General features: G+C 40.7%; 1 protein-coding gene across 1 annotated transcript; it reads left to right on the forward strand.

Annotated features, from left to right (window-relative positions):
• Positions 1 to 9637: 9637 nt before the first annotated feature.
• CCT8 (chaperonin containing TCP1 subunit 8) lies at positions 9638 to 27336 on the forward strand. Its single transcript, XM_055279398.2, has 15 exons — positions 9638 to 9998; positions 13206 to 13296; positions 13992 to 14071; positions 16089 to 16238; positions 16719 to 16899; positions 17013 to 17074; positions 18695 to 18832; positions 20170 to 20348; positions 21145 to 21211; positions 21286 to 21373; positions 21458 to 21573; positions 22144 to 22215; positions 22292 to 22456; positions 23047 to 23166; positions 27109 to 27336. Exons 1-15 carry the CDS (start codon positions 9939 to 9941, stop codon positions 27184 to 27186), a joined length of 1647 nt encoding a protein of 548 aa, XP_055135373.1. The 5' UTR covers positions 9638 to 9938; the 3' UTR covers positions 27187 to 27336.
• The last annotated feature ends 409 nt before the right edge of the window (positions 27337 to 27745 follow it).

Consider the following 27745-nt stretch of genomic DNA (forward strand, 5'->3'; position numbering starts at 1 on the left):
AAACATCAAAATGACACCTTAATTTAAGCAATATTGCTTTCTAGTGAATCCTGCAAGGTAAATTGATCCCAATATTTTCTTAAGAAACTTGTTGAGGCCGGGCGCGGTGGCTCACGCTTGTAATCTCAGCACTTTGGGAGGCCGAGGCGGGCGGATCACGAGGTCAGGAGATCGAGACCACGGTGAAACCCCGTCTCTACTAAAAATACAAAAAATTAGCCGGGCGTGGTGGCGGGTGCCTGTCGTCCCAGCTACTCCGAGAGGCTGAGGCAGGAGAATGGCGTGAACCCGGGAGACGGAGCTTGCAGTGAGCCGAGATTGTGCCACTGCACTCCAGCCTGGGCGACAGAGCGAGACTCCGTCTCAAAAAAAAAAAAAAAAAAGAAACTTGTTGAATGAAGTTGTTGAACACAAAGTAAATGAATGTTGGAAAATTCTTACCAAAAACAGGGAGTGGGGTTTTAGAGTGGCCATGGTAGATTGACTGCACTACTGTCCTCAACTTACATGCCTCCATGTATCTGCAGTCTTTGATACTGCCCTGCCACACTGATCCTGGGTGTGGCCACATAACCTACTTCAGCCAATGGGCTAGTAGCAAATTTAACAAGGTGCTTACACATTTCTGCTTGCTCCCTTGGCACCCTCTACTTTCATGAGAGCAAGCCCAGGTAACCTGCTGGAGGCTGAGACCATGTGATGCACAGCTGAATTGTTCCAGCTGAGACCTCCAAGCCTGCCCACACTGCTCCCCAACCCCAAGCTCACCCACCAGCTGACTGCAGATACATAAGCAATCCCTGCCTAATACAGTAAAGCTTGGTCAGATCAGCCAAACCACCCAACCAGTCCTAGGCATGTGAGAAGTAAGAAGTAGCTGTTGTTTTAAGCCACTGAGATTTGGAGTGGTTTGTTACACAACAATCGCTAACTAATGCAGTGCCTGAACTTAAGCCATTTCTTTACGTAATATTAGGAAATAGGACCAAGAGCTGCTAGAGTCATCTATGAACTTAATAATATCAGTAGATAATACTTATTACTTTTACTCTCAGTGGAAAGAGGGACAGATTCAGTTAGCTCATCCAAAAGTAATAGTATATTATAAAACAAAAAGAAACAAGGTAGTCAAAACATCCCTGTTTTATTCATTTTGAAATAATCATTTAACTTATCAAACCCAGGTCTTTGCACTGGTGTTAAGATGCAAATTCTATATAATTATTAGGACTGGGTTCAATATTGTATGTAAGCAGGCTCGCCTACAAGTGGTTCCTATGCACAGAATCAAATATTGAGTAAAGATCAGTAAAAGCTGCAAACAATCTTATCTTGTTATTGAAAGATTTCTGCATCAAATATACAGAAGGAAAAGTAATTTGATGTGGAAGAAACTTGCCAAAAGCCTGCTTCTTGCATAGAACAATGGTCTGAGAAACCCAAACTTGCAATCTGTGGTGGGAAACTGGCTAAAACATAAAAAAGAATAACCAGTAAACTGATGAATTCATAATAAAAGAAAGAGTAAATTTACCTTTCTTTACGAAGGGAGAGATGGGAAATATACTATATTTTGGTCCATCAGAACCAAGTTGGGAAGGCCAGATACTAACAGACCATAAACAATTTTTTTTTTTTTTTTTTTTTTTGAGACAGAGTCTCACTCTGTCACCCTGGCTGGAGCGCAGTGGCGCGATCTTGGCTCACTGCAAGCTCCGCCTCCCAGGCTCACGCCATTCTCCTGCCTCAGCCTCCCGAGTAGCTGGGACTACAGGCGCCCGCCACCACGCCCAGCTAATTTTTTTGTATTTTTTTAAGTAGAGACGGGGTTTCACCATGTTAGCCAGGATGGTCTCGATCTCCTGACCTCGTGATCCGCCTGCCTCGGCCTCCCAAAGTGCTGGGATTATAGGCGTGAGCCACCACACCCAGCTGACCATAAACAATTTTAATAGCAGAAAACCTCCTCCAGGTAATTTAGATAATTTGGCCTTTTTAATCAGCAAAACTATGAAATGAAATGTTCCCTGCATATACTAAGGAGAGGAAATTTATCTCAAAATATAAGCCTGAGAAAAGAGGCCCTCTTGTATTTTTAGATATTGTGACTACTTCAACTTTCTTCATCAGATTTGTCTTAAAACCCTTCCTGATATTCAATTCTAACTGCCAAGTCTGGGCGAGCCACAATAATTAATTTTAAAAAGTAAAATGTTTTTAAATCAAGAGTAAAAACTGGATTTGGTAAGATTCTGAATGACTTCTGAATTTCATTTCCGATGTGAGCTCACAAGCCTGGCCATGGCTGTTTTTAGCTTTGTAACAATCATAAACACAGGAATTATGTCATACAGCATGTAGGAAACAAAAACTACTCAAGCAGAAGGGCTTTAATACAGGAATCAGATCCTTCAAAAACTCTTGATGGGCTGGAGAAGCAAGCTCTAAAATGGGCTTCCGGGAATAGGTCCCAGATGTAGCAGGATGACTCACCTTGGGGGCTACACTACGAATGATCGGCAAGGTGGGAGGAATCAAACAACGCCACTGGATGGACTCAGATCAAGAACACACCACCAGGGCTGTGACCCAGAAAGCAGGAAGCCAGGATTACGAAGCTGTCGCCAGCCCCACAGCTGCCCTTGTACGTCTGTAAGCATGGAGAGCAAGGTGTGTTTTTGGCAAAGTGGTGCTAAAAATGCATCATCTCATCACATTCTTTACGCTAAGGTTACAAAAGACCCTGGCCCCTGGACACCCATGAGTGCATCAGGAATTCTTGTTTAAACCACGGCAGCCGTAGGGGCTTATGGCAGAAATGCCAAAACAGCATGAAAATAGGCTTTGTTTTCCTACCACCTTCCAATCCTCGCATGAAAGTATCTAATTGGTGGAGGCTTATTTGTACCCACAGCCATAACTGCAACAGAATCCAAGAAACACAGTTTCTGCTTCCCAGCCTTGCAGTACAAGACCCCATGTGTGCCAGTCTTGCACACTGATCAGGGGAACTATAACAGTAACTTCTATCTTTGCTGAAAGAGAGACTGATAAACACAGTTTTAGTTCATCAACAGTTGATTCACAAAGGCTCAAGAGAACCTTCTCTCTCAAGTCACCTGAAATAAAGATTTCGTCTCTAGATATCTAAGGTATCACCAATAGGATTTAAATGCATCTCACTCCATTTTACCCTTCTCGTTCCCATTAATCTAACCAGCTCAATCACACCTAGGCACAAAAGACACCAGGATAACTAAACCAACATTTAAACTAAGAAAAGAATCAATCACTTTCATCCAGTTCAAGATCTTCCGTCTTAGAATGGTAATAAACAGGGAGTGATTATAACACATTTCATTTCTTGTGACTTTGCCCTAACCTGGAGAGACTTTAAGGGAGCTACTCACTACAGTATAGCCTCAAGTATATTGATTGGACTATTCTTGCAACTCTGAATGTGGGCCACACACAGAGCCCACTTTGAACAAAACAGCCACAGAGCATTCTCACACCAAGGCTACAGATGACCCACATGACCCTGGCCCTCGTTTGCCATTGAGTGCACCACCAATTCTTGCTTAGGCCAAAGCAGCCATGGAAATTTGTATTTTCTGAAGTTGCTTGACTTGAAAATTTAGCAGAACCTGGGGGCTTTTTGTGGCAAAGCATTAAACTGAACCAATCAGATGCTCCCTCTTGGGATGTTTGAATATAAAACACGTAGAGACCTTCCTGGTGGGAGTGGAGAGACAGTATGGGGAAGCTGAGAGACCCACAGAGAAAAGGAAGCAAGCCAAAGCTAAGAAATAGCTTGGCATTTGGCCAAGACTCAGATTAGCTTGGGCCTTTGCCTGCATGCCCTTTTGTGGATACACCAGGGCAGAGCCACTTCCTTCCTGTCTCTTGGCACTGCTTCTCCTGTGGCCTGAGTCTTGGCCAAATGCCTTGTGATCCACCTGGGACACAAGAAGATGGAGACCTACAAAGAGCTTCTCCAAGGCCATCTTCTTTTCACCTCCTGATCTCACCTGGGAAGCTGTCATGAAGCAGTTTCTCATCACCTCCAGTGTTCTGATGAGACGTGGGTCTTCCTGCTTCACCCTCTCTTAATAGAGTGGCAGAACATAAAACCACCGAGCTGCATTACCCAACTCGCATTGCAATCTCCAAGTCCCTTTGGTTTCAGTGTCATTCTTTTTGAGGAGCAGAACAATGACCTCAAGGAGTTGGCACATTTGGCTAGTCTTCCTTTCGTCATCTATGTAACTAATAAACTGTCTGATTCTTTTTTTTTTTTTTAAGTGTCCTTGTATCTTTACCAGTGAATCAGTCAGGACTTTACCTTAGCCATGCCTTGTCTCATGTGTGCTTGACAGAAACTAAGTGGAACTGTGGGATCAACATGGTAGTCCTAGGGCCAGTCTCTCCTCAACCTCATCCCCACTCCATAGATAAAAGGCAGAAGAGTGGGAGGGAGGTTTACAGGGAGATTAACAAAAGTAACAATTATATTGAGAGGAGAGTATTGTTTAGTCTTAGTCTTTTGGTTCCCCCAAATTCTCGGCCTCTCAATCCACTCCTTCTGACCCACATTGGAAGTTACCTCACTGGTAAGGGATTGACATGGGGCTACCTTTCTTGATTGCATGGATTTAACCGATTTAAAGTCTCTCCTCCTCTGAATTCAGTGCAAAGCAGCAATGATGCCCAGCATGCCTGTGCTTTCACCCTAAGCCACGTTCTCCATAGTCCAGTGACTCTGAATTCCAGCCTCCTGACCCCTCTATTTTCTTGGTTGTTTCCAAACTCAGAAAGTGAATAAGGGTATAAATTATTGTGCCCTCTTAAGCCCAAATAAATTCGATTAAAAGAGAAAAAAATTTAAATTTATAAAGGAACATTAAAAGATTTTTTTTTCCTTTTTTTTTTTTTTTGAGACGGAGTCTCGCTCTGTCTCCCAGGCTGTAGTGCAGTGGCGCAATCTCGGCTCACTGCAAGCTCCGCCTCCCGGGTTCACGCCATTCTCCTGCCTCAGCCTCTCTGAGTAGCTGGGACTACAGGCGCCCGCCACCACGCCCGGCTAATTTTTTGTATTTTTAGTAGAGACGGGGTTTCACCGTGGTCTCGATCTCCTGACCTCGTGATCCGCCCGCCTCGGCCTCCCAAAGTGCAAGGATTACAAGCGTGAGCCACCGCGCCCGGCCAAAAGATTTTAACAACAACAAAAATATCCTGAAGCAAAATAATGAGCCAACACAAAATGAGTCAGACTCCAAAGCCAAACAATAGAATTAAAATTCAACAGAAAAATATTGAAACATAAGATGATATAGTAACATGAAATAAACAATACAAATGGAAGAAGAAAAAGAAAAGTCAGGAGGTTAAGGATTTAATGGGAATTGGGAAAATTAAATAATAATACAAAAAAAATCAAAACACATAGACAAGCCAAAAACATTAAACAATTCTGACGTACAGGGGTTAAAACTTTAACACAAACAAACAAAAAATAAAAAAACAGAAACAAAGTAACTAGAAACAAATAGTGAACTGAGAGTCCTTATCAGAATTCTAAGATGGCTCAGACATCCCCAACCCCCAATCCTCACGGCTTTTAGCTCTCCTGGAGGCTGGAGGCCATGTTTTCAGTCAGCACCTAACATGAGGATCCCAGGCTTTTGAATCAATATAACAGAAGCCTACAGCCTCCTTGGCCTTTTGCAAACTCTGCAGCAAAAACCCTCTTGATTGCTTTGTGTTGTTCTCTGGTTTTACTTCATATACGTCTGGATGGGAAGAATAGAGACCATACCTCCCATGTCTTAATCTGTTTGGGCTGCTATTGAGAGGTGACAGCATACTGGCAGTCCTCACAGCCCTTGCTCACTCTCGGCGCCTCCTCTGCCTGTGCTCCCACTTTGGCGGCACTTGAGGAGACCTTCAGCCCACCACCGCACTGTGGGAGCCCCTTCCTGGGCTGGCCAAGGCCGGAGCCGGCTCCCTCAGCTTGCGGGGAGGTGTGGAGGGAGAGGCACGGGCGGGGACCGGGCTGCGCGCGGTGCATGCGAGCCAGCGTGAGTTCCGGGTGGGGGTGGGCTCGGCGGACCTCGCAGTCCGAGCGCCCGCCGGCCCCACAGCCCCAGGCAGTGAGGGGCTTAGTACCTGGGCCAGCAGCTGCTGTGCTCAATTTCTCGCCCAGCCTTAACTACCTTTCTGCGGGGCAGGGCTTGGGACCTGCAGCCCATCATGCCCGAGCCTCCCCGACGAGCGCCGCCCCCTGCTCCACGGGGCCCACTCCCATGGACCACCCAAGGGCTGAGGAGTGCAGGCGCATGGCACGGGACTGGCAGGCAGCTCCACCTGCATCCCTGGTGCAGGATCCACTGGGTGAAGCCAGCTGGGCTCCTGAGTCTGGGTGGGGAGGAGAATCTTTATGTCTAGCTAAGGGATTGTAAATACACCAATCGGCACTCTGTATCTAGCTCAAGGTTTGTAAACACACCAATCAGCACCCTGTGTCTAGCTCAGGGTTTGTGAATGCACCAATGGACACTCTGTATCTAGCTACTCTGGTGGGGACGTGGAGAACCTATGTGTCTAGCTCAGGGATTGTAAACGCACCAATCAGTGCCCTGTCAAAACAGACAACTGGGCTCTACCAATCAGCAGGATGTGGGTGGGGCCAGATAAGAGAATAAAAGCAGGCTGCCAGAGCCAGCAGTGGCAACCCGCTGGGGTCCCCTTCCACACTGTGGTAGCTTTGTTCTTTGCAATAAATCCTGCTGCTACTCACTCTTTGGGTCCCCACTGCCTTTATGAGCTGTAACACTCACCGCGAAGGTCTGCAGCTTCACTCCTGAAGCCAGCGAGACCACGAGCCCACCGGGAGGAACGAACAACTCCACACACGCTGCCTTAAGAGCTGTAACACTCACCGCGAAGGTCCGCAGCTTCACTCCTGAGCCGGCGAGACCACGAACCCCACCAGAACCAAGAAACTCCGAACAGATCCGAACATCAGAAGGAACAAACAACAGACACGCCACCTTTAAGAACTGTAACACTCACCGCGAGGGTCCACGGCTTCATTCTTGAAGTCAGTGAGACCAAGAACCCACCAATTCTGGACACACTATAACAGAATACTACAAACTGGGTGGCTTAGAAACAGTAGAAATGTGTTCCTCACAGTTCTGGAGGCTGGACGTCCAAGATCAAGGTGCTAGCAGATACAGTGTCTGGTGAGGGCCTGCTTCCTGGTTCATAGATAGCACCTTCTGGCTGTGTCATCCATGGTGGAAAGGCAAATAAGCTCCCTTGGGCCTCTTTCATAAGGGTGCTAATCTTTTATAAGGGTGGAGACCTAATGAACTAATCATCTCCCAAAAGGCCCTACGTAATACCATCACTTCAGGGCCTAGGATTTTAACATATGAATTTTGGAGGGACACAAACATTGAGACCACAGCACCTCAATTCTTCGATCTCCTCTTCTGGATATCCATTTGGTCACCCAGTAGGTCATTTGATGATGATTTATTGACCTCCGTGCATTATCCAATCACAGTATAAGTGCTGGTGATTCACCACCTACCTGCTGGTGGAGAAAGACGACAAATAATTCTGTCATTACAACTGTGGTAAGTGCTATGAAGGAGAACACAGAAGCTATGAGAATGACAAACAGGGAATGTCTTGGGAGTCATCAAAGACTTTCTAATGGAAGTGTCTGCATACTGAGGTAGAATTAATTCAGCCAAAAGGGAATAGAAGAGCATTTTAGGTAGGAAGAACAGCAGCGGCAAAGACCCTGAGGCAGAAGTGGTAAAGCAGACAGCATGAACTATTCCAGGTACTGGGGCCAGAATACAAGACATTAATGCCAAATGGAGAAGAGGCCAGTGAGACAAACAAGAACCAGAACCTAGGCCTCGAAGTCACTTTAAATATAGATTAATATGTATATTAATCTATATTAATCAGGTGTCATTTTAGCTCCTTTCAGTTTTATTTCAGTTTTATTTTGTGTTAGCTATTTTTATAAGTAATATTATCTCTGAGTCAGAGGAATGTGCTTTTGTTTATTTCTTAGCTAATCCAGGGAAAAATCTTGGATCGTTCTGTTGTTCGGGACTTATCATTGCAGTAGTTCTCTAACATATCAGTCTCAGAACACCTTTAGACTCTTAAAAATTATTAACTTCCCCAAAGTTCTTTTGTTTATGTGGGTTATACGTATCAATATTTGGTATATTATAAATTAAAACCAATAAATTTTTAACGTTATTTTAAAAATAACAATAATCCTATCACATGATAATATGTATGTTTTTATTTAAAATATTTCTATTTTCCAAGAATGAAAAGGGTGACTGTATTAGTCCATTCTCGCATCGCTATAAAGAACTACCTGAGACTGGGTAATTTATAAAGAAAAGAGGTTTAACTGGCTCACAGTTCCACAGGCGGCACAGGAAGCATGGCTGGGGAAGCCTCAGGAAGCTTACAATCAAGGTGGAAGGGTCCTACAAGGCTGGAGGACGAGCAAGAGACACTTTTAAACAACCAGGTCTTATGAGAAGTCACTCACTATCACAAGAACAGCTGGGGATTATAATTCCACATCATATTTGGGCAGGCAATCCAAACGTATCAGTGGCATTTACATTTCTGCAAAAATCCAAACCATATCAGTGGCATTTACATTTTTGCAATTTTTTTTTTTTTTTGAGACAGGGCCTCACTCTGTTGCCCAGGCTGGAGTGCAGTGGCATGATCTCAGCTCACTGCAGCCTCAACCTCCCAGGCTCAAGCAGATCCTCCAACCTTAGCCTCCCGAGCAGCTGAGACTACAAGTGCATGCCACCAAGCCAAAGGGATTTATGTTTATCTATAAATTCATATATAAATCAGACATATTTATATAAAATGTATATATTAGATATATAAATCAGACAAATAAATATGTATTTATATCTGATCTTAAAAGAGTAAAAGAGATTTATATTCCCAGGAAGAAGTAGAAAAGAGGAATATAGATAGTGGTTAAGAACTGGCATTTTGCAATAAGTCTGATCTGGATAGGAATTCTAGCTGTAATATTTACTAGCTCTGTGATCTTGGGAAAATTATTCACCGTTTGTGAACTTCAGTTTCCCTTCTACAAAATAGAGACAATACCATTTAATTTTTAATTTTTAATGGTACCGTCTCCACTTGATGGAAGGAAAACTAAATGGTATTTTAATCGACAATTCATTAATTTTTAAGATTGACCATTAACAGAGATACTGCATGTAAAGCAGATCACACAGAACCTGGCGCATGTAAAGCAGATCACAGAGAATCTGGTACATGTGAGCACTTGATGTGTGCTACGTTACCCTTCGTGACGACTTTAATTATCATGCGCATTCCCAGGGCTTCCTATGGTGCCCAACACAGAGCGGACGCCCAAAGACAATTTTGGGGGATGGGGCAGATGCTCTGCTTCGGGAAAAAAAAGCACACCTGCCCTGATGTTGGTGGCTGGGTCTGGAAGATTACGTGGAAATTAAGCTAAGGATGTGTCGCTTCCAGATCAAAAACCGGAAAAATGTAACGCCCCGACTACTGAATACGGTCAGAGGGCACAGACTGGAGCAACCTCCCACGGCCTGGGCTGTCTGCGCGTGCGTGAGCCAGAAACCCGAGGCCCTCCCTCGGCCCGCCCTACCGATCGACCCGATCGGGGATCGTCAGCTTGGTTCTGGCCACAGAAATTGCTCTTCTCGCGATGCTTCAGACCTGGCGGCGGGGAAAGGGCGGGCTAACTGGAGAGCGAGGAAGAGCGTGAGGCGGCCGCACGCTGCTATCCCAGAAGGCTGTGCGTGCTCCTCGTTTCCTCCGCGGTCTTCCGAGCGGTCGCGTGAACGTCTTCCTGCAGGCTGGCCATGGCGCTTCACGTTCCCAAGGCTCCGGGCTTTGCCCAGATGCTCAAGGAGGGAGCGAAAGTAAGGGCTGAAGGAAAGGAATGAGGTGGGAGAGTCAGCATAGGGCTGCGGCGGCCGCGGCGAAATAGGAGGGCCTACTAACGGGCTGAGCGTTCTGCCTTGGCACAGCGGCCGGGGGAAGAGAAGATTCCAGAAAGGGAGGTGATTTTGGAAGGGCTCGGCCCCCGGAGCCTGCGGGCACTTCTGTTCTTCCGCAACCGGGAGAAGGCCGAGGGGTCGGCGGCACGATCGACATTGTACACCTTGAAGGTGGACGGACGTGAAGCCGCGCGTGCATTTTGCCTCCATCCATAAATGGGGCTAAGGCCCGTTACCCTTAAAAGGGGTTGTGAGGGTAAAATTGAATAACGTAGATGAAATTGTCTTGAGAACTGCGACGTCGATTGACACATAGCTCGCGGGTTATAGGATGGGGAAGAACGAGAACTAGGCGATCCAGAGAAGAGAGTGGGAAAAAGGGCCGGGTCTTGGTCGCTTCCTTCCCCGTGAGAAACATAGGGCTTTCAGCTTAGTTGAGAGAAGCCATGCGTTGTAGCCAAATGAGTTCCGGTCCCAACTTATGTTAGCTGGCTTAATCTAAAATCTAACTCTTGGGTTTTGTTTTCTTCGTCCTTAAATTGTGGATATTGGACCAAGAGGTGGTGTCTTTGAGTTCTGTGTAATCTGCAAGATAAGTGATACAATGGTGCACATAACACTGTTTTGTTTAATGGCCTTGTCTTGAACGTTATTTTGGTAGCATAGTTTTAAAAAATATCTTCCTCCACTATTGATAAGTTTGTCTCTTGTGCTATTCAAATTGCGTTCCTCTGTATGTCCTCCAGATTTTGTTAATTCAAGAAATAGATCAGTGTGGTTGAATTTGAGGTTTTATGCGACGTACGGGGAGCATTAACAGTTTAGTAGAGCTAGGTTCATGTTTGTAGAATGCACTCTTCAAATAATGTCGGTATAGTAAGTAAATGTCAGGGTTTAAGGTAAATGTTGGTGGAATAATCTTTTGAAAATGATATGGGCTGATTCCCTTGAAAAAATCAGGCTGAGATAATAGCTTCCAATTTGGGTTTTTTTCACTAATACAGTTTTTTGAAAACGCGTGTATCACAAAACATTATTTGTCATTCCAGTGCTAGTAGTTTTTTTACAGAACACTGAGCTATTTCATTCAGTAAACAGGTACTGAAGGAACTGCAGTGAAAGACAAAAGTCACACTTCTCGTAGAGTTTATGTCCTTCTAAGGCAGAAATAATGATTAAATAAAAGGAGAATTCCAAATAATGATGAAAGAAACTGCACTATAGTAGAGGATGACAGGAGGTAAAAATATCTGTAAAAGAAGGATCAGGAATAGACAGAACACTTGGATGTTTAGGGAAGAACTCTTAGCTCAGTGCTTAGTGAGAGAAGCCCCTGAGCCTGGGCTGTTTCCCCCCATTCTCTTACTTAGGGGGAAATTCCAGGGTCAGGGACTAACTAGTACAAAGACCCTGAGGAAGGAATGATTTGGACCTGTTTTTTTTTAAAACAACAACAACAACAGGTTATAGGGCTGAAGCTTACCAAAGAAAGTAAGAATGGTAAATTCAGAGGAGGAGCTATACAAGGGCGGGGATATGTAGGGCCTTGTTTCCTTGAAAAGGGATTTGCATTTTATCCTAAGCGGTTTGGGAAACCATTGAAGGGTCTTAAGTATGGCAATGAGGGGATCTGATCAGATGGTAGTTTCTCACAGAATGAGGCCTGAGGGGAAGAAGCAAGAGTGTAAGCCAGGAGTTAAGACATAAGGGTTATTGCTGGAATACAGTTCTTATTGCTGAAGATGCTTTTAAATAGCAGCTATTGGCAGGGGTTGGTGGCTCACACCTGTAATCCCAACACGGGCGAGGCCGAGGTGAGTGGATCACTTGAGGCCAGGAGTTCCTGGCCAACATGGTGAAACTCCGCCTCTCAGAAAAATACAAAAAAAAAATGCCTGGTGTGGTGGCGCGCGCCTCTAGTCCCAGCTACTCAGGGGGCTGAGCCTCCAGAATTGCTTGAACCCGGGAGGCCCAGGTTGCAGTGAGCTGAGATCCTGCCACGATCTCAGCTCACTGCACTGCAGCCTGAGCGATAGAGGAGACTCTCTCTCTCTCAAAAAAGAGTAATGGCTATTAACCTTGGTTTTGGATCACAAAATCATGGCTTGTATTGTAAAGCAGTACTATGTAAATAGAACTTTTTGCAGTGCTGGACATACGCTGTATCAGCGCTGTCCAATGTGATATTCACTACCCACATGTAACTACTGGGCATTTGAACTGTGGCTCCTGCAATTGAACTGAATTTTTTAATTTTAATTTTAATTACTTGAAGATTTATTTTAATTGCTTTCACTAGCCCCATGGAGCTAGTGGCTACTTATTGGGATTGGGCAGCGCTTCTCTAAAGAAATGTTCTCATGCACAGTAGATTAGTGAAATATATCTGAGGACCCAAGTAAACCTCAACTCTAAAAAAGTCCAGTGTAGAATTTGTGAGAATTTTTAGTACTGTGAGCAGTTCACTTTTTGAATACATATACATTGGGATAATGTTGCAATTCAAAAAAAGTATTCAGTCTCTGAACACTTCAGTGGCACATACTTAAAGAACTTCTGGCTTTACAAAAGCCCAGATTCTAACACAATAAGAAAAATATTCCACATTTCAATAGTTAGTTAGAAAATACTGATAAACTCTGGAAAGGTATTCTACTTGAAGTACCTCATACCCATTCTCTAATTAGTTTTAGCATGGTTCCCTGTACTTTTCACTACTTTTAATAAAAAAATTATAAGTCTTATGATTTGATGTGTAAGTAGGTACCTGCGGTCCCCCAAAATGTTATACTTTATTCATTCAACTAGAGAGGAAATGTATGCATCATTTATGAATATCAAATGCTGTGTTTTACATAAAAAAATCTTGTTTGATTGTCTCAACAATCCTATGAGTTAGGTACTATTATAATTACCTCATTTTATAATGAAGAAATATTAAGAAAATTGCCCAAATTTAAAAAGAGCCAGAAAGCTAAGATTTGTAACCGGCCCTCTTGTGCCAAATACCTAAGCTATGCTACCTCTCTATTAGAGGCAAGATATAAGCAAAGATATCTCTTGTATTTGAAAATTCTTGTTTCACTGTGCTGTCTAATTAGCAGGGTTTTTTGTTTGTTTTTTTAACAGCACTTTTCAGGATTAGAAGAGGCTGTGTATAGAAACATACAAGCTTGCAAAGAGCTTGCCCAAACCACTCGTACAGCATATGGACCAAATGGTAATTTCTAAATTAATATTTGTAAAGATACAGTAGTAGAATTTTGTGTACTATGTCTTCTTTCAAACTTGTTCTGAGGATGTTATAGTATGGCTTCGGAAGTTAATTTGGTAGCTCAATGAATAGTTCATTTCCAATTTTTATTTATTTCTAATTTTCAATCAACTCACATTTCTTTAGAAAAATAGGGATCAATGTATTATAACACTTTGACTAGTAAGATAGTACCTAATGTTCATTCTGACAGACACTAAATGTAAAAGTGACATAGTTTAAGGAAGGAAATTCTCTCCTTCCTCTTGCCTTCTGCCACCAATTAAATTTAATTGATACAGTTTCATGGAATAAACATAGAACTAAGTATACAAAGTGGATTATTTTGGCCTTTTTACAGCACTTGCTGCATGACAATCATGTTGCAAACAAGATAGAAATTGGCAAAAATGGGAGATTTGGCATCTTACGTAGTAAATATTGTAGGACATTAGAAAGGAAAGAAAGAATATGGGTCTCCAGTCAGAGAATGCCCATGGGGCTATAAGATAAACATGAAGAATAGATAGTATGTGTTTTCTTGCAAAGCTCTTTTTTTAATATACAAATTTATATTTTTTTTACTAGATTTTCCTGGGTATTTGGGGAAGGATTTGATTAATAATGGCTTTCTCTTCCTTTTTTTAACTGTTACTTTTGAGGAATGAACAAAATGGTTATCAACCACTTGGAGAAGTTGTTTGTGACAAACGATGCAGCAACTATTTTAAGAGAACTAGAAGTAAGTTGTTTCTTTAAAAAGTCAAGAAATATTTTGGTGACATCAAAATTAAGTAGATTTTAACTAGAAGAAATCTCTTATTTCAGATTGGATAAGGGACTATTTTTCCAACTTGAAAATTTATTATACAGATTGTTCTAATTATAAAGAGTCCTCTTTAGATTGAATGTTTTAGCCACTGAAATCTTAAAAATCTCTTAAGTTATTAATTGATGGAGGGATTGGTTGTGATACATTGCTAATTACGATATGAAATTGATTACCATTGTCTTCATTCTATAGAGTGACTCTGAAGTGAATTATTCCACAATGCAAAACCATATACATAAAACAGTGGTTTTTAAAAAGATCCAACCATTTGGTTTTGTGAAAATAAAACAATCAGTTGATGGCATTTTACTTTGTTCCGCTTCAGTTTTACTATTAGAGTCTATAAAATAGATACTGCCTGCCAGCAGGGTTATAAGGAAAGTCTGGCACCTGAACAGGCAGAGAGAGCCATTCCTCATTCCCACCTTGTAATTAAAGGATAACATATTCAACCTCAGGGAATTTTCCTGAAGCTTAGCCCTTGAAAGCACTAGAACTTAATCTTTTGTTTTAAATGAAACTATAGAAGAATCAACATTTTTCTAACCTCTTAAATATATTTTTGGTTGGGACACCGTGGCTCATGTCTGTAATCCCAACACTTTGGGAGATCAAGGCAGGCGGATTACCTAAGGTCAGGAGTTTGAGACTAGCCTGGCCAACATGGTGAAACCCCATCTCTACTAAAAATACAGAAAAAAAATTAGCCGGGCGTGGTGGCACACACCTGTAATTCCAGCTACTCAGTAGGCTGGGGCTGGAGAATCGCTTGAACCTGGGAGGCAGAGGTTGCAATGAGCCAAGATCACACCACTGCACTCCAGCCTGGGCGACAGAGCAAGACTCCCATCTCAAAAAAGAAAAAAAAATACATATATATATATAAATTCTTAAAGAACTTAAAAGTTAAATTTTAACTCCGCAAAACACTTGTACAAGGATTTGTCATTGTGAATGTTAACGTTGCACACTGATGATCTCAGGAGTTATTAAAGTACAGTGGTGATACTGTCAAAATAATAAAATCACAGGGCTGACTTTTTATAGTTTTCTTGTTGCTCTCAGTTCTTACTCCTTGACTTGTTTCTGTAAAGGTATCTAAAATTAAATCCTAAGAATAAAATCCACATAAAATTGTTATATTTTAAGAAAAATTTTATACTCCCCCTTTTCTTTAAATCACAAATGATAGCCTTACGACAAGAATATATAGTAAAGGCCGGGCGTGGTGGCTCACGCTTGTAATCCCAGCACTTTGGGAGGCCAAGGCGAGCGGATCACAAGGTCAGGAGATCGAGACCACGGTGAAACCCCGTCTCTACTAAAAATACAAAAAATTAGCCAGGTGTGGTGGCGGGCGCCTGTAGTCCCAGCTACTCGGAGAGGCTGAGGCAGGAGAATGGCGTGAACCCGGGAGGCAGAGCTTGCAGTGAGCTGAGATCGTGCCACTGCACTCCAGCCTGGGTGACAGAGCGAGACTCCGTCTCAAAAAAAAAAAAAAAAAAAAAAAGAATATATAGTAAAATAGATATTGAGAGTCATGACCAAGTTAAGTGGTATCTATTTTAGTTTTCCTGAAGGCTTTTAAAAAAATGTCTTGGTTTGGTGGTTGTAATTACTTTGTTTTTTAATTTAGTGAAATATAATGATATGCTGAACCATATGTGTGGCACTGTATGTACAGGCCACCAAAAGAGGATGCACTTTGAAATTCTTATTTATAGTGATACATCTGTGCTGATCGGCATAAAGGGACTTGGATGTTTTCTTGTGACCACACTATAAGTAGCGCATAGCAGTGTAGCAGTGTGATCAGATGGAGTTACCTAATCTACAGGAAAATTGAGTCTATTTAAGAAATGGAAATGAACAACTTTATGTTGCTTTAAGGATCAGATGTTTAACTTGATATTACCTTTTCTACTAGGTACAGCATCCTGCTGCAAAAATGATTGTAATGGCTTCTCATATGCAAGAGCAAGAAGTTGGAGATGGCACAAACTTTGTTCTGGTATTTGCTGGAGCTCTCCTGGAATTAGCTGAAGAACTTCTGAGGATTGGCCTGTCAGTTTCAGAGGCAAGTGTTCATTTATAATTTACTCCTACTTAGTTTTTGCTTACATATACACCTGCTTAAAACATAAACTAAAATTATTATAGCAGTAGCTAACATGTACTGAGCAGTTTGCTCTGTACCAGCCATTATAATACATATGCTTCACATGCAGTATCATTTTAGTCTCACAAAAACCCTATTAGTGAGGCCTTATAATGCCGTTTTATCTATTTTTTTCTCACTGTATTTTAGATGAGAAAAGAGACTAAAATTAGAAAAATCTTGCCCAAGATCTCATAGCTGGTGAGTTAGGTAGAGTTAAGATTCAAATTTGGGCTGTCATCTAAGCCTCCATTCATAACTAGTAAAGTCTACTGTATGTATTATTCCGAAGTATATTCTTTGTCATTTTGTATCAAAAATAAACATCCGTATGCATTGGGTTACCAAAATAAGCTACTTTAAGTCATGTCAGAATAGGAAATGTTGTTTATGTTTTAGGTCATAGAAGGTTACGAAATAGCCTGCAGAAAAGCTCATGAGATTCTTCCTAATTTGGTATGTTGTTCTGCAAAAAACCTTCGAGATATTGATGAAGTCTCATCTCTACTTCGTACCTCCATAATGAGTAAACAATATGGTAATGAAGTATTTCTGGCCAAACTTATTGCTCAGGCATGCGGTAAGTAAATATCAGTAAATGAAAAGATCCAAAATAAAAATGTCTTTAACATGACTAGATACTTTCTCTGTTGTCCCAAAATAATCTTTTGATATGTCTTATTTTCTTAACAGTATCTATTTTTCCTGATTCCGGCCATTTCAATGTTGATAACATCAGAGTTTGTAAAATTCTGGTAAGTAGAAAATGCATTAATGCTACATATCTAGGTCAGTTTTTTTGTGTTGTTTTTGTATTTTGGTTTTTGTGCAAAAAAAAAAAAAAAAAAAAAGGTGTTCATTTAAACCTAAATGTTACTTCATGATTTGGACACTTAGGACTTTTTTGAGGCATTATTTTTATTTATTTATTTATTTATTTATTTTTGAGACGGAGTCTCGCTCTTGTTGCCTAGGTTGGAGTGCAATGGCATGATCTCGGCTCACCGCAACCTCCGCCTCCCGGTTCAAGTGATTCTTCAGTCCCAGCCTCCCGAGTAGCTGAGATTACAGGCATGCGCCACCACACCCGGCTAATTTTGTGTTTTTAGTAGAGATGGGGTTTCTCCATGTTGGTCAGGCTGGTCTCGAACTCCCGACCTCAGGTGATCCGCCTGCCTTGGCCTCCCAAAGTGCTGGGATTAACAGGCGTGAGCCACTGTGCCTGGCCTTTGAGGCATTATTTTATAACATTTTGATGTTGCTAAGTTGTAATAATACCACTACCTATTTAAGTTTAAAAGGATATTGAGATATTATCTCCTTATAAAGTCATTTTCTGTGATGTCTTGTGGGTTTAAGAATAATGTATAAACAAAATGCTAAATTTTTTTTTTTTTTGAGACGGAGTCCAGTTCCGTTGCCCAGGTTGGAGTGCAGTGCCGCAACCTCGGCTCACTGCAACCTCCGCCTCCCAGGTTCAAGCGGTTTTCCTGCCTCAACCTCCCAAGTAGCTGGGATTAGAGGTGTACGCCACCATGCCCAGCTAGTTTTTGTATTTTTTTAGTAGAGGCAGGGTTTCACCATGTTGGCCAGGCTGGTCTTGAACTCCTGACCTCATGATCTGCCCACCTTGGCCTCGCAAAGTGCTGAGATTACAGGTGTGAGCCACCGCGCCCAGCGCAAAATACTAATTTTTTTGTGTTCTTCATAATACTCTGAATTATAATAATCTTATAACACAGTTTTGAGTGGGGTAGAAATTGTCTTATTCCTCTTCAATAATAGAATTCACACTTTGATGTTAGTATTGAAATATTAAAGTATATTTTTGATAAAATGTGCTCGATAGAGTAAAACCTATCAATGGAGTGGTTTTGGTTTTGCACATTGGCATTCTGATTGTTAATGTGTATTCAGCTTAACATAAGTACATGTGCTTTCCCTGAAGATACTCATGTGTTCTATGTTTGCTGTCTCCCTCCACATACTGCCAGCTTTTCCCATTAAATGTAACCTTGTGAGGACAGAATCTTTGCTTTGTTCTGTGTTGTATTTGCGGTACTGACAGCTGTGGCTGGTATATGGGCACCAAGTACTAGGTAACTGAATGGCCAAGAGCAGTTCTCTGCCTTTGGTTCTTCCCAGTACATGGAAGGACTTCCCCTCCCTAAAAGTAGCTCATTCCCTCAGTGATTTCTGCCTCAAGCAGAAGGGTGTGCTTTATGTCCATCACTCCATGCCTTATCCCAGGAGTCACTGCCTTGGTTTATGACTTTATTTTAGAAAGGGATATTTTTGGTATATGGAGAATCAACAGTTTGACCGTAATGTTATTTTCATGAGATTGCTGATGGTTTTGGTATTCAATTCCTTAGGGCTCTGGTATCAGTTCTTCTTCAGTATTGCATGGCATGGTTTTTAAGAAGGAAACCGAAGGTGATGTAACATCTGTCAAAGATGCAAAAATAGCAGTGTACTCTTGTCCTTTTGATGGCATGATAACAGAAACTAAGGTATGTAGACTTCAAATCTTAAAAGTAATAATTGGGGTTGCACTTTTCAGATTGTTTGCGTTAGCTCTTAAACCAGTAAGTACTTCTTAAAAAACTGAACATTGCAGGATCTTACCTATTTTTTATGCCAGATTTATAGTCTTTGAATATCTAATTCAACTACTGAACATTAAACTTGAAATATAAAGATGGTGGCCGTATTATTTATAATCTGACACACAGCCCTTCTAGTAGAGCTTATACAAATTCAGCAAGTGAAAGAATATGAGAATGTGAGTATTTTGTGTGCTCTTCACAAAAATAAAGTTGACATTCTGTAGCATCCTGAAACAAGATGAGCTAATGTAATTTGAAAATGGTAGGTATGTTTCTAAAAATACATGTTAGAAAGTTTGAAGTTTGTGTTTATAGTCAATAGTGGCTGACTTCATCTCTGGATTTTTTTTTTTTTTTTTAAAGAGTCTTGCTTTGTCACCCAGGCTGGAGTGCAGTAGTATGATCTCGGCTCCCTGCAACCTCCGTCTCCTGGGTTCAAGTGATCTCTGGCTAATTTTTGTATTTTTAATAGAGACAAAGTTTCACCATGTTGGCCAGATTGGTCTCCAACTCCTGACAGCAAGTGATCCACACACCTCGGCCTCCCAAAGTGCTAGGATTACAGGCATGAGCCACCGCGCCCAGCCTAGTCCGCATTTTAGAAAAAGTTTGAGAACCACGATGTTTTGGTAACACTAGTTAGCCTTTGTCAAAAGACGAACACCAGGACACCTACCTACCTGACATATTTAAAATAAAAGTACTTCTCGGCCTGTCACGGTGTCTCACGCCTGTAATCCCAGCATAGGCCAAGGCAGGCAAATCACGAGGTCAGGAGATCAAGACCATCCTGGCCAACATAGTGAAACCCCGTCTCTACTAAAAATGAAAAAATTAGCTGGCCGTGGTGGTGCTTGCCTGTAATCCCAGCTACTTGGGAGGCTGACGCAGGAGAATCGCTTGAACCAGGGAGTCAGGTTGCGGTAAGCCGAGATCCTGCCACTGCACTCCAGCATGGTGACAGAGTGAGACTCCGTCTCAAAATAAATAAATAAATAGATAAAAGTACTTTCCCACCTAAGTACTTATCAAAAGCAGATGCATCTGTTTTGAGAGGGGGTTCTAGAAGCAAGCTGAGTTTTATTTCACACATAACAGTATTCTGCTGCTTCATAATATGTGCACATTTATCTTCATATTTTTTTGCCAAACCTTTATTTCTTCAGTAAACTATTATCTAATGACTTTGAACACCAACGTAGTGAAATGATTTTAAAGGGAATGTTTACTTGTTTTGCCAGGGAACAGTGTTGATAAAGACTGCTGAAGAATTGATGAATTTTAGTAAGGGAGAAGAAAATCTCATGGATGCACAAGTCAAAGCTATTGCTGATACTGGTGCAAATGTCGTAGTAACAGGTGGCAAAGTGGCAGACATGGCTCTTCATTATGCAAACAAGTATAATATCATGTTAGTGAGGTAAGAAAAAGCTGAATTATTTTTACCTATATCATAAATGGTTTTTTGGTGGTGAAAACACTAAACAAAATAGACGATGAAGATTGTTAATAAAGGGAAAGTAAAGGTACTAGGTCAAATAGCAGAAGGACTTAGTTTGGGGAGGGGTCAGGAGACACCTCTGAGAAAACACAAATTTAAGCTGAGGGCTTGAAGAACCAATTACCAGATATTTGAAGAGGGAAAAGCATTCCAGGCAAAAGGAACAACTTGTCCAAGAGACTAGACACAAGCTTGGTGCATTGCCTATCAGAGTGTGGAGTCAGGAAGATCCCTTTTAATCCATGAACACATTTATGGTGCACACTAGACAACTTACCCATTTCTACCTACCATCCCTAGTACCTAATAAAATGTGCAAAATAAATCACTGTTGTTCACAGAACATTGATTGCACAAAGTAAAGCAAAAATTTTCTATATGCTGTTGAGTTTTGTAAGGGTTTCCCTGGTGTTTTAGAACTATAAACCACTGGCATCCTAAAGTGACTTCCATTCTGCCAATTCTAGAACAATGCCATACAACACAGACTTAAGGTGTGGTACTGTTGGCCAGCTGGACTTACTCTCAGAGTCAGGAATCAGCTTCCTGGCCTCAGTGGTCATTGCAGTCCAGATGTGTTCTGAGTTAAAATCCATTGTCAAAGGAATGTGACGTGGGGGCTGGTATACAGGTTCCTCTTTAATTTGATTTTTTTTTCTTAAATGCTATCTGAAATTGATTAAAACTTTTATTGAGGTCTTTGTGTTTTTTAAAGGCTAAACTCAAAATGGGATCTCCGAAGACTCTGTAAAACAGTTGGTGCTACAGCTCTTCCTAGATTGGTATGTATTTTGGAAAACATTAAAAGATAGTTGAACATGATGGAATTTTTATTACAACAGTCACTTTCTTACAGACACCTCCTGTCCTTGAAGAAATGGGACACTGTGACAGTGTTCACCTCTCAGAAGTTGGAGATACTCAGGTGGTGGTTTTTAAGCATGGTATGTAGGAATGGTAAAACTTGTTTAAGTGTAGGGCTTTAGCTTCTTGTATTTAATCACCAAATATATTTAATTTTTTGATAGAAAAGGAAGATGGCGCCATTTCTACCATAGTACTTCGAGGCTCTACAGACAATCTGATGGATGACATAGAAAGGGCAGTAGACGATGGTGTTAATACTTTCAAAGTTCTTACGAGGGTCAGTATTAGCAATAATCTTAGTAGTTTATAAGGTCTGAGTAATTTGTGTAGTCTTAGAAGTACGGTTTGCAGACTCTTGCATATCATGAGAACTTCAGAATGAGTGGTTTATATGAAACGAAGCACCTGTTTTTGTTTTTACCTAAGACTTAAGTGTCCACTGTTATTGAATATGATAGTTTCTAAAAAAGATTGTACAGAGGAGTTAACAGCAAAACAGCTTTAAAAAAATTGTTTATGGTTGTTTTCCATTGTAATGTACTTTTAGTTGCTAAAGCAGTTCTTAGTGCTATATATATCTGGATATGCAGAAATGATATGGTGCTATTCCCATTCTTCACTTTGGTCCTTTTCATATACCAGACACTGTGCACTAAGAAAATTTGCCCCACCCACTCATTTTTACCACATTTATAATATGTATTTGAGTAACAATGACTGATAAAAACTCCTGTTTGGTGGGGTACTGGAATGTGAAAAGATTAGAAAACTGCAAACTGCTTTTTAGTGAATTTGTTAGAACTGTGTTCTTTTTTTTTTTTTTTTTTGGTGGGGACGCTACATACAGGATAAACGTCTTGTACCCGGAGGTGGAGCAACAGAAATTGAATTAGCCAAACAGATCACATCATATGGAGAGGTACAGCTTTTTCTGTATAAATTGACTTTCTTTCCATTGCTTGAATAAGACAATAATTAACACATTTTTGTTTTAGACATGTCCTGGACTTGAACAGTATGCTATTAAGAAGTTTGCTGAGGCATTTGAAGCTATTCCCCGTGCACTGGCAGAAAACTCTGGAGTTAAGGCCAATGAAGTAATCTCTAAACTTTATGCAGTACATCAAGAAGGAAATAAGAATGTTGGATTAGATATTGAGGTATTTGAAAAAACACTGAACTTAAATTGCTTTATTTGGGGAATGCACAACCTAAAAATAGTATGAATTTAAAAGAAATATCAATGAGAAAGTGTTCTGATTTGGGAGCAGATTATTTTCTTAGTTTTTACATAGTTTGTCTGATGGAGGAACGTTTCATTTTCCTTCTGTTTTATTGATAGTCTTTTGTTCTGTAGTGTGTAGTCAGCCCAGTTCTGTATCTATTGATTCAACCAACCACAGATTGAAAATATTTGGAAAAACTAAAGACATTTAAAAATACACTATAACAACTATTTACATTATGTTATATAATTAATCTGGAGACGATTTAAAGTATATGAGAGGATGTGCATAGATTATATGCAAACACCATGCCATTTTATATAAGGGATTTGAGCATCCACAGATTTTGGCATCCTTGGAGGTGCTAGAACCAATCCTCACATACTAAAGGATGACTCTGTAAGGTAGGACTGTGCTTGGTTACTTTCCAGTAGTATTTAAGGAGCTATGTGGGGCTTTTTGTGGGTATAAACATTTTCACATAAAAGGATTTTAAATGAAAGGATGAAAATTGTGTTTGACAGGCTGAAGTCCCTGCTGTAAAGGACATGTTGGAAGCTGGTATTCTAGATACTTACCTGGGAAAATATTGGGCTATCAAACTCGCTACTAATGCTGCAGTCACTGTACTTAGAGTGGATCAGGTGAGCAAAGTGAAATTTTGATCTTTAAAAATACTCATTTGCATATGGCTTAATAGTATATTTTCCCAGAACTAGAACATAGCATAGCTCTAATTCAAAGGATTCTTAGTCCTTACATATTAGAGATACTATGTGCCCCCCTCCAATTGTTTTTCTTCTATTATAAATCGTATTGAATATATTACAACTAATTTTAAATAGAGATCTTTCCACTGAAAGAATCCTTTGCCATTTTAAGTTGGAATCAGTGGAACAAATGTAACTTAAATATAACTTTCAAACCTTTTAGCCTTAGAACCCATTTGTACAAATAATTTAGAGAGTAAATTTAATATATAATACTAACATGGAATTTGGAAGGACCATAAAGCCCTCAAGCAGACATTGCAGACCACCAACTTGAAGGAAAATGGAGTCTCTAGCTGTCTGCAGATAAGAGGACTGGGCATTGAAAATTTTTTCTGCTATGACAAATTATAGCTTGAGGGACTAAAAGATGTTAAAGGTGTTTAAAATCATATTTCTACCCTTTTTTTTTTTTTTTGAAGAATTATGGTAGACGGTTCTATATATAGAAGTAAACATGAAATCATAATTATTTTTCCAAAAGGCATTTTCTGGCAAACTTAATTAAATACATTTCCCCACAAAATTCTAGAAGTAATTAATAAGCAATGACTATTTATAAGTACTTAATAGAAAATTTTAATTTGCTAGAGGGACAGTATACATTCATTAGGTAAAACTCGTGTCATATTAAAGGTGGAGTAAGTCCTAAGTAGAAATCAGTGGAAAGACATTTCAGCTTTTAAGTACAGTAAGGACCAGTTGGTGGTAATTAAAGTAAATTTATTGGAAGAACTGTGATAGCAAGAGATGACCAAAAATGGAACTGGATATTTAGTTTCAAGTCATTGGAAATAAGCAGAAACTAGATGTTTACGTACCAGATTAACAGGGGTTTCTCTGTCAGCTTATTAGGTGATTTTCAATGGAAGAATATGTTTGAGTTTTTAAATAAATAGAAATCTAAGAAAATACTTACTCTAGAAATTAGAATGTGGCTAAGAATAAAAGGGGAAACCAAAAATAGCAGGGACGGAAGAAGCTAAGTAGACTGCAGCATAAGGTACGCAGAAATTCCAACTGTGTTAGTTAGGAACTTTGAACGTCAATTATCCAAGCAAGACAATAACAACCACCCTTGGTCACAAAGGCACTTTGAATTTTGGCTTTAAACTAGGAAGTCTGCTTTATCTTATGGTAGGGGAAGTTGTTGGTTGATCTGTTCCCCCAGTCTTTGCACTCTGTGTGAAGTATGTATCTAAAGAACACATCCAACTATATTAACCAGTTTGTGTATATAGTGTATAGTATAATGAACCTAAATTTGTATAGTATATATTCTAGAAAAGGAATTGCACATCAAGCTTTAAGCATTGGATAGTGTAGTACGGACTGGATTAATCTTTGTTGGAATGTCTATTTCACTAGTTCTCAAAGTATGGTCCCAAAATAGTATCAACATCACCTGAGAACGTTAGAATGACAGATTCTCAGCCAGGTATGGTGGCTCACACCTGTAGTCCCAGCTACACAGGAGGCTGAGGTGGGAGGATCACTTGAGCCCTGGAGTTGAAGGCTGCAGTGAGCTATGATCACATCATGGCACTCCAGCCTGGTTGACAGAGTGACACTCCATCTCTTAAAAAACTAAATAAGAAATACAGATTCTTGGAGGCCAGGTGTGGTGGCTCACACCTGTAATCCCAGCACTTTGGGAGGCCGAGGCAGGCGGATCATGAGGTCAAGAGATTTGAGACCGTCCTGGCTAACATGGTGAAACCCTGTCTCTACTAAAAAAACAAAAAATTAGCTGGGCATGATGGCAGACGCCTGTAGTCCCAGCTACTTGGGAGGCTGAGGCAGGAGCGTGGCGTGAACCTGGGAGGTGGAGCCTGCAGTGAGTAGAGATGGCGCCACTGTACTCCAGCCTGGGCGACAGAGCAAGACTCCATCTCAGAAAAAAAAAAAAAGAAAAGAAGAAGAAATACAGATTCTCAGATGTCACTCCAGACCCACTGATATCAGAAATGCTGGAAGAGGCCTAGCAGTCTGTTTTAATGAGCACTTTTGATTATGGTGCCCACTAAAGTTTGGGAACTACTTGTTTTAGTGTTTTGTTATTGTTGTTGTTGTTTATTTATTTATTTATTTATTTTTGAGATGGAGTCTCGCTCTGTCGCCAGGTTGGAGTGCAGTGGCATGATCTCAGCTTACTGTAACCTCCACCTCTCAGGTTCAAGCAATTCTGCTGCATCAGCCTCCGCAGTAGCTGGGACTACAGGCGCATGCCACCATGCCCACCTAATTTCTTTTTGTATTTTTAGTAGAGACGGGGTTTCACCATGTTGGCCGGGATGGTCTCCATCTCTTGACCTCGTGATCTGCCCGCCTTGGCCTCCCAAAGTGCTGGGATTACAGGCATGAGCCATCGCGCCCAGCTTTTAGTTACTTTTTAAAATCAAGGCGCACTTAAGTTCTAAAATTACGCTTAATGCCTTTAATTCAATCTGAAATTACCCTCAATCAGTAACATGTTATTCTGAGAATTTCAGGTTTAGGTGTCTTTGTTGTTGTTGTGATAAGGTCTTACTCCATTACCCAGGCTGGAGTACAGTGGCGCAATCATAATAAGCTCACCACAGCCTCAAAATCCTGAGTTCCAGTGGTTCTCCTGCCTTCACATCCTGAATAGCTGGGACTGTAGGCAGGTACTGTCATGGTTCGCTGATATATATATTAAATATATATATATAAAATATATATATATATTAAATATATATATATAAAATATATATATATATATATATATATTTTTAGTTTTTGTGGACTAGGTCTCACTTTGTTGCCTAGGCTGGTCTTAAACTCCTGGCCTCAAACCTTGGCCTCCCAGAGTGCTAGGATTACAAGCATGAGCCACTGTGCCCAGTTCAGGTTTGCAGATGGTAATTAAGATGTTTTCCAGCCGAGCGCAGTGGCTCACGCCTGTAATCCCAACACTTTGGGAGGCCGAGGCGGGTGGATCATGCAGGAGTTTGAGACCAGCCTGGCCAACATGGTGAAACCCCATCTCTACTAAAAGTAAAAAATTAGCCGGGCGTGGTGGCGGGCACCTGTAATCCCAGTTACTCGGGAGGCTGAGGCAGGAGAATTGCTTGAACCCAGGAGGCAGAGGTTGCATTGAGCCAAGATGTGCCACTGCACTCTCTAGCCTGGGCAACAGAGCAAGACTCCATCTCAAAAAAAAAAAAAAAAAAAAAAAAGCTAAAACCTATTTATTTTAGATAAAGTAAGGTGAGGTTTGTGGCACTTTTTTTAAGTTGGGAACTAAGGGCTTAGATTTTTGTTTATGAAAACTGGCTGCTTGAATGATTCTCATTTACAGGTTTTAGAATATTTCAGTGTTAAACTTTGTATATACTTATGTATCAACTACTTTAGATTATAATGGCAAAGCTGGCAGGTGGACCTAAAGCTCCTAAACCACAAGGAAATTGGGACAGAGATGGTTGGCAAGACGAATCTCATATATAAATAGCAAATCAGGTGCCAAACTGACTGACCGACTTATACCAGTGATGCATGCACATATTTTCACTTTCAGCTTTTTGAGTTATTAAAGTGCATGTCTTGGAATGTTCACTAATCTGTGTGGATTTTGTTGCGGTTATCCATAAAAGCAGTAAACTCTCATGCTGCTGAAAGTTTACAATTGAATTTCTAACCAGGGAACTAGCAAACTCTGCTGTAGTGTTTTATATGCAGTACATAATTATATGAAGAAGATTGCTTAATCTTAAATCATGCTAATAGAAGCATTCTTTTCATTCTAAAGGTTAAGTTTATAAGCATACTCTTGTGTGATTCTTTTTTATGCAGATCATCATGGCAAAACCAGCTGGTGGGCCCAAGCCTCCAAGTGGGAAGAAAGACTGGGATGATGACCAAAATGATTGAAATTGGCTTAATTTTTACTGTAGGTGAAGGCTGTATTTGTAGTAGTACTCCAAGAATCGCCTGATGTTTTCTTATTCTCCTTAAATTAAGAGGTATTTTGTGTTTGTATTCTTGGCTGGATGTTATAATAAACATATTGTTACTGTCAAAGCCTTATTGTCTAATGACCACGGTTATTGGCTCTGAATGACTTGTGTTCCTCTCAACCTTGTTAATCACATTAGCTGTGGGACTTAAGGCAAGTCACTTATGTAAGTAGAGGCCTATTACCTATGTATATCTGGCCTACTGCTAGTTTGTGTAAATAACTTATTGGAACACAGCCATGCTCATACCATTACATACTGTCTGCAGTTGCTTTCTAACAAGGGAGTGGCAGAGTTACGTATTTTTGACAGAGACCAAATGGGCCTACAAAGCCTAAAATATTTACTATCTGGCCCTCTATAGGAAAGGTCTGCCAACACCTGGACTAGATTTCCAGAGTGTTTTTGTGACAGCTCTGGAATTCCTGACTCAAGGTAACTTGTTTCAATAGCAATTAATAATGTATTGAATG

This window comes from Symphalangus syndactylus, chromosome 5 (genome assembly GCF_028878055.3).
Source record: "Symphalangus syndactylus isolate Jambi chromosome 5, NHGRI_mSymSyn1-v2.1_pri, whole genome shotgun sequence".
Lineage (NCBI taxonomy): Eukaryota > Metazoa > Chordata > Mammalia > Primates > Hylobatidae > Symphalangus > Symphalangus syndactylus.

What these genes read in the sequence shown, in the direction of transcription:
- CCT8 (XM_055279398.2), top strand. Translation starts at nt 9,939, where the DNA reads ATGGCGCTTCACGTTCCCAAGGCTCCGGGCTTTGCCCAGATGCTCAAG. An exon ending in GCATGATAACAGAAACTAAG is followed by an intron (nt 18,833 to 20,169) that starts GTATGTAGACTT and finishes TTGTTTTGCCAG; the next exon opens with GGAACAGTGTTGATAAAGAC. An exon ending in CTGTACTTAGAGTGGATCAG is followed by an intron (nt 23,167 to 27,108) that starts GTGAGCAAAGTG and finishes TTTTTTATGCAG; the next exon opens with ATCATCATGGCAAAACCAGC.